Source organism: Mesoplodon bidens (genome assembly GCF_964165515.1).
Source record: "Mesoplodon bidens genome assembly, chromosome: 10".
Taxonomy (NCBI): domain Eukaryota; kingdom Metazoa; phylum Chordata; class Mammalia; order Artiodactyla; family Ziphiidae; genus Mesoplodon; species Mesoplodon bidens.
In genome coordinates, this window is record NC_138172.1 from 102,261,680 (window position 1) to 102,268,845 (window position 7,166).

The 7,166-nt window shown below is 50.2% G+C and overlaps 1 protein-coding gene across 1 annotated transcript in view; it reads left to right on the plus strand.

Moving 5' to 3' along the window:
- LYRM4 (LYR motif containing 4) overlaps window positions 1-6,769 on the plus strand; it is a 113,241-nt gene extending 106,472 nt beyond the window's left edge. Inside the window, exon 3 of the mRNA XM_081245402.1 lies at window positions 6,323-6,769. Within this exon, the coding sequence (XP_081101528.1) occupies window positions 6,323-6,391 (69 nt within the window). The 3' untranslated portion in view covers window positions 6,392-6,769. The remainder of the gene's footprint in view (window positions 1-6,322) is intronic.
- Window positions 6,770-7,166: the final 397 nt, after the last annotated feature.

A 7,166-nucleotide genomic window follows, 5' to 3' on the forward strand; every position in this document is an offset into this window, starting at 1 on the left:
CAGGAGCATCACAGAGGAAATAAGAGGTCAGCTGCTCGCCACCGCCCTCCACGATAAGCATAGCCAGTGTCTGAACTTCAAGGCTCACAGAGCAGAGTGGAAGGGGGTTGGGGGGAGCACAGAGACTCTTCCCTGGGTTCTCTGAACTGACCTTTCTAGTTGTCAGCTGAATTTTCACACATCTAGTTTGAGTGCTTCAGGTGTTCTCCCATTGCACAAGACCATAGCAAAATTACAAGTAGCAAAGTTATGTTACTATATGTAAGCATTTTGAAAAACAGCTCTGGCTACTGAATTCTACAAAGAAAACAGTTTCCTCAAGAGCGTTTTTAGAGGAAGACCATGCAACCGATATTCTTAAGTTTTGGTTTCATAATATCTCTTGTTGGTAAACAGAAAAGACTGGGAAAAATTATATATAAGTTCAGGAATCTCTTTCATTTTGCTCTTTAAAAATTATTAGGAAGCATGAAGTATGATAAAAATGGTTTATTTGAAAAATGTTTGTTAGGGCAAGTGACTTGACTAAGGCTGTGACAGTGACTCGCGCTGGGATCTCGCTGGAGAGAATTACTGTGGGAATTGCAGGCAGCGCGGAAAGCTGTCTGACGTTGTCATGAAACAGAGGGGGGGATAGGGGCCACAGACGGACGACCCTGCTCACCTTCACGGCACAGGCAGGCAGTCGGCAGAACCTGCAGGCTGACAAAGATTCATTATCTTGGTGGCATAAAGATTGCGGGGGGAGGCTTCCAAAGCCCCGATCAAGTGTAGCTACCCTAGGAAGGTGGGATACCATTAAAACATGCCTCACAAGCCAGGTGTGTCAGGAGGCACTCAAAGGCACAGGACAGTTACAGTGCATCTTCGTGAAGAGCCTGAGCTACTTGACAACGTGGGAAACATTTTTACATTAAAATGAGCATAGGGCTTCCCTGGTAGCACAGTGGTTGAGAGTCCGCCTGCCGATGCAGAGGACACGGGTTCGTGCCCCGGTCTTGGGAGATCCCACATGCCGCGGAGCGGCTGGGCCCATGAGCCATGACCGCTGAGCCTGCGCGTCCGGAGCCTGTGCTCCGCAACGGGAGAGGCCCACGTACTGCAAAAATAATAATAATAATAAAATAAAATGAGCGTAAACACAGTGTAGAGCAGAATACACCAGTTCCGTGAACATCACTAGGAGACTTCAAAGCCATGCTCCCGTTGCCGCAGCCGGCTCAGGAAGCCCCAAACCCCCACGAGTACGAGTTTGTGAATAAAAGGCTACTTCTGGAGAACAGGGTCTGTTTTCTAACTCTCTCCTGTTCTGTTCATTTCTCTCTTTTAACTGAATCCCCAAAATGCTTTAATGTCTTCCTTTTCAAAATGTTCTTTTTTTTTTTGATTTTTTTAAATTAGTTTCTGCTTTATAACAAAATGAATCAGTCATACATATACATCTGTTCCCACCTCCCTTCCCTCATGCATCTCCCTCCCTCCTCAAAATGTTCTTTTTTATTCTTGACTTCATATTCAGTCAAATAAACATTTCATTTTCTCAAGTAGTTCAAAAAAAATCCTGTTGGGATTTTTAATATCATTGTGTTCAATATAATTTGGCAAAAGTTTGGCATTTTTGTATGACTCAGTCTCTCCGTGAACATGGTGTGTCATTTTATTCAAACTTATTTTATAATTCTAAGTTGTGTAGTCTTCTCTCTAAAAATCACACACGTTTCTTATTAAGGTTATATCTAGGCATGTTGGGTTTTTGTGTGTGACAGTTGCTGCTGTCTTTTCTCATATTTTCAGTGTGATCCACTGCGAAATGGAAGGGCATGTCCATTTGAGCAATTACAGGCCTTCCAAGTACAGAAATTAAACACCAAAGGTAGAGTTTGCCTATAAAAGCCTTTAAATCGATGGTGATAGTGTTATATTGTCCTCGTAAGTTCGTTGTGAGGACAAAAGAATCAAGTACTTTTTTTTTTCTTTTTTTTTGGCTGTATTGGGTCTTGGTTGCTGTGCGCGGGCTTTCTCTAGTTGCAGCGAGCGGGGGCTACTCTTCGTTGCAGTGCGCGGGCTTCTCACTGCGGTGGCTTCTCTTGTTGCGGAGCACAGGCTCCAGGCGCGCGGGCTTCAGTAGTTGTGGCTCGAAGGCTCTAGAGCTCAGGCTCAGTAGTCATGGCTTAGTTGCTCCACGGTGTGTGGGATCTTCCTGGACCAGGGCTCGAGCCCGTGTCCCCTGCATTGGCAGGCGGATTCTTAACCACTGGACAACCAGGGAAGCCCCCCACCTCGCATGCTGTTCTTATTTAATCCTCCCAACAGCATGAAGGCATCTGATAGATTTGGGCCTAGGAAGTGTCTGGGGCAGTCGATACCTTTTCTTCAAGTCCAGTCGTGTGATTCTCACAACAGCCCCGTGACATAGGCAGTGAGCATCAGATGCCCAGGCAGCCTCCCCACCGCCCACACTGAGCTCCGCCGCTCCAAGTCTAAGCCAGGTTGAGATGTGTTGCACGGGAGACGCTCCTGGCTTCAGAGGAGAAAGCAGTGAGGACCTGAGACCCTGGACTACGTTTCATTCCCTGGATCGTGCTCCTTCCTCCCCAGCAGGTTATTGGTCTGATGAGTCCCAGAGCTCATACGTGTTTCAGGGCCATCCAGTCATCCCATCTACTTGCGGTTGAGTCATTTGTGTGTTTTTCTAATGAAGTCTAACGCCATCTCCCAAGGTTTATAGAGCAAAAGTGTGATTGGCTCTAATGACCCATTTGTGCGTGGTAATAGTCTGACGTGGGCTGGAAGTCAGCTCGTGGTCCTGGAGGGGCTGTAAATTGCAGCTCTAATTGCACTTGCTTGCCTCCTGACCACTTCCCCTCACCTGCAGCTGGAGCCACTTGCTCCGTCATTAGCGCTGCAGGCTGCCCCCACCCAATGTGAGCTGACACATTTTACAGCCCAAATAAGTGTGACAGAACTGTTACACCAACGTTTATGGCCTCATCTGGACAGCCCTTGTGGAGAAAACTTTAATATTTACTCCCTGTGTGAACGGAATATTTCCCTTAGCCCTTCTGTTATTGCTCTGGGTTAATCCCTTATAGCCCTGGAGTATAGCTTTAAACCCCCTGCTGAGCCATATTTAAATCATGTGATTTTGCTTAATGGTGAGTGAACATTCTTGTTACAGTAAGTGGCCCTGTCGCTACTTTTATTGACTTGCCTTTATCAATTCTGTATTTCCACCAGTAGCTCTTGCACCAAAGCACGTCATAATCACTTAACAGATTTTAGAGCTAGTGGACACGTAGAGCCTTATAACCAGGGGTACCAGACACCGGTGTTGTTAGTCGCCGTGTCCTTACTGAGCAGGCCTGCGTGCCTGGCGCTGTCCTGGGCTCTGCTGGGAAGGCAGCCGAGCCAAACGGAGCTCGAGCCCCTGCTTCCTCCCCCTCAGCCACTCTTCATGCCGAGGAGCTGATATGGGCACACAAGTGGTGACAGGACAAGGCCACGTGAGTGCCCCCCGGGTGGCGCAGGCATTGCAGTCAGTGTTCCCAGGAGAGAGAAACAGCCCCTTCCGCAGAGGGGACCCAGGGAAGCTTCAGCGGTCGACTCAAAGGGTGGGTGGGCTTCTGCGTGGTGGGTGTGGATCCACATGAGCCTGAGGGACAGACAGATTGGGAGACCAAGGTCTCCCGGCGTCAGTGAGAAGCTCATGATCCCCAAGAGGTGCTGGCCGTCCGAGGAGTGTGCACAGCAGACCAGGGGGCCTGGACAGATAGAAACATGTTCATCTCTGTGCTCTCTTAACACCGTTAAGATCTGTTTTCATTCAGTTTTTCCCCCAAAGGCCATGAAAGTGTTGTTTCTGAGTGGAATTTTTAAAACCTAATTCATACTTCAGTCAAAGTGGGCTCTACATTTGAAGGTTTGTTCTGACTTAAAAGTCTCCTAAAACTTGGGCTCTTTGGATCGCCCCAGTGCAGCTTTCTCTGGAGCCTTTCGTGGAGCTGACTGGGACCAGGTCACCTCATACAACTGCGTTTCTTGCGAGTGCACCTGCCCCCCAAAGGTTCCACCCTTTACATTGCCGACTATGAGAAACAAATGCTGCGTTGACTGTGCTGGTGGGGCCTCTGTTAGGGGGCCCACACAGGAGAGCCATCGAGATGGTGGCCGTGGGCGCTCATGGTGTCCACAGTAAGTTGGGTGGGAAGACACATGTTTGTTCTGGGACACGATCAACACACTGCCGAACCTTCAAACAGTCCACCAAAGGGAGTGTCCGTTGTCGAGCAAATGCACACTTTTGGGAAGTTGTTTTGCAAGATCCATCAAGAACCGTAAAAATATTCATACCTGTCTACCCAATAATTCCACTTCTAGAAACCTTTATAAGAAAAAAAAATCAGAGATGCTATAAAAGGTTTATACATGAGAATGGTAATCCCAGGACTAAGCAGAAACTCTGCAAGTGTTCGTCATATGAGAATGATTACATAAATTACCGTGCATCTTTACAATGCACTCTATCAGTTACTAAAGATATCCTTTCAAAGACTATTTAATGACCTAAGGATATACAGTTACGTTTTGAAAAGAAGTTATGATTCCAAATTTAAATATTCTGTTTATATATACACACATACATTTTAAATGTATAAGTGAATTAAAAGATGAGACAGAAAAAATGCTAAAATATTAATAGCCACATACTCTAAAGCAAATAGTGTGGGACAAAAGAAGATCTTTATAAGTCCCAGTGTGGTTTTCTTTAAACTTTAGGAATTCACAGACTATCTGTTAATGGTGCCTTCCCGGGTGATAGGGTCATTGTTTCCACTTACCCTAGGGCACAGCACACCTTCTTGTCTGCAGTGACCTTTTTATCAATAGTCATATAGTCTACACTTAAAATTCACAATATACATTCACATGAGTTAGGGTTTGGTTTAGTTGTATATAGCAAGAAACCCAAATAACAGTAGCTTTAAAAATGTGGCGGTTTATTTTTCTCTCATGTAAAAGAAAACTTGGCATTAAGCTAGTACGTTGGCTGGTGTGATGGCTCCATGGTCATCAAGAACCCTGGCACCTCCCTCCTGCCTCTCATCTTCCGTGCGTGGCCCCATATCCCACTTCCCTCATAGTGCTAGACGGCTGCTGGTGTTCCAGCCATCAGGTTGCAGTTGCCTCCCTCCTTGTCTGTCTCCCTCCTGGACTCTGAGCTTCCTGAGGGCAGGGGTGGGTCTCCGGCCTCCCCCGAGCGCAGTCCCAGTACGGGAGGTGCCTGCCGTTCACCCCTCCTCCAGGGCTTGCCGGGGCTTTCATTCAACAAACGCCCGCACATCGTCTCTGCTGCAGAGCCCTCCGCTCTCCGCTTCCTTTTCTCGCCCCCTTGTCAGTGGTCGCAGGACTGCAGGGCCCAGGGCCACAGCGTGCCTGGGTCACCTGCCCTGCCTTTGAGGGGCTCCCAGGCAGACCTGAATGAGCACATGACCTCACACAGGCCCTGGGCACAGACCACCCAGGTGGTCCAGGCAGGCTGCAAGGTGGGGACAGCGGGCTTCACAGCCTCCCTCACGGCTGCTGCCGGCTGTAAGACACGTTAGGAGGCAGAGAGCCGGCCCCTCAGGAGGTGGCAGGAAGCCCGTTCCACCTCCCACCGCAGCAGCACAGGCATCCTCGCCTCTGTGTCCGCAGTGACGTCCCCTGGCAGGTTCCGCAGCTGCCCCCAGGGCTCTCGTACCATGTAGGTGCCAACCGGGTTGAGGGTCCAAAGGCTGTTGGAGCAGCAAAGGACGTGAAGATCAGCTGGGAGCGGCCCTGTGGCCCTCCTCCCACAGATGAGGATGCTGAGACCAGAGGGAAGAGGTGGACAGCGTGGCAGGTGAGTGGCAGAGCAGGGGCACAGCTGTGCTTCCTCTGCCCCAGCGTGGACAGAGCTCACTAGTGCCTTACGGTGAGCGTCCATCCTGGCAGAAGAAACAGTCCCAAAGGCCAGAAATCCTGTTGGATGAGGAGCGGCTGTGCACAGGTCTGGCTGGGTCTCACCTGGCTCAGGACAGCCTGCGCGGTCGGGGCCATCCCACGGGCAAGAAGCAACGAGTGGGAATCTCCCACTGTTCCCACAGTGCGGGAAGTGGGGTGGGGCAGTGCCGGGAATTAGCAGAAATGAAGCTGGTGACTGCACTCCGCCCCACAGTGCCGTTTCCAGAACAACGTCCTGTGGTGACGGTGCACATCTGCACCTAAATGTAGAAACGCACTTCTGAGTTTCACGGCTAACGGAGCCCATGGTTCTTGGTCTGTGTCTTCTCTTTGCCTCCAGGTACACATTGGCCAAATGTATTCGACTGACAAGCTCATCATTGAGACTCCAGAGAAGCCCAGGACCTAGGGAGCCGGGACCAGCCACCACCGGCAGCCGTGGACCACGTTCAGCATCCATCCTGCTTGGCAAGGGCACTCCCAGCAGACCACAGGTGGCCTCCCGCATCAGCTTTAAAGAGCTTCTCACTCCACCTGCCCTATAGGAACTGATGAACTGAGCGAGGTTCCCGTTCTCCTGCAGCCTTAGTGACAGAGGGTGGCTGCCTCTCCTTGGTTCAAGTGTTAGAATGAAGAGCTGGAGACCCTCAGGAGAAAGCCGTGTGCTACTGCGTCTCCTCCAGCCCACCCCTCCTTGTAGCTCCTCAGCACTTGTATACAGCATTCCCAGAGTTTGTTTCTTGGTCCTTGACAATAAAGAGAAGGTCCCTAGGCCTTCTATACCGGACGCACCCATCACGATTAATGCCCTTTTGTTTCCTGCTGATTGCCAGGTCAGTGGGGAGACCAACAGGGAGGGTCCAGCCCTGAGCTGAGTGCCCCCTTTGCAAAGGCAGGTCCAAGCACCAGTAGAGATTTGGGGGCAGTGTGGAGTAGGGCAGAGCTGAAACGGTAAAGGGTGCACCCTGCAATTCAGACCTGGGCCCAGTGCAACAGCAGAGGTGGCCTGTGTGTGGGTGCACACCCGGGGACAGGTACGTACAACCTGCTGCTCAGACTGTGGTCTCGGGATTGGCGACGTCAGCCCCCCCGGGGAGCTTGCTGGAAGCGCAGAATCTCAAGCCCCACCCCAAACCTTCTGAATCAGAATCTTCAGTCTGACACACCCCAGGAGACTCGAGTGT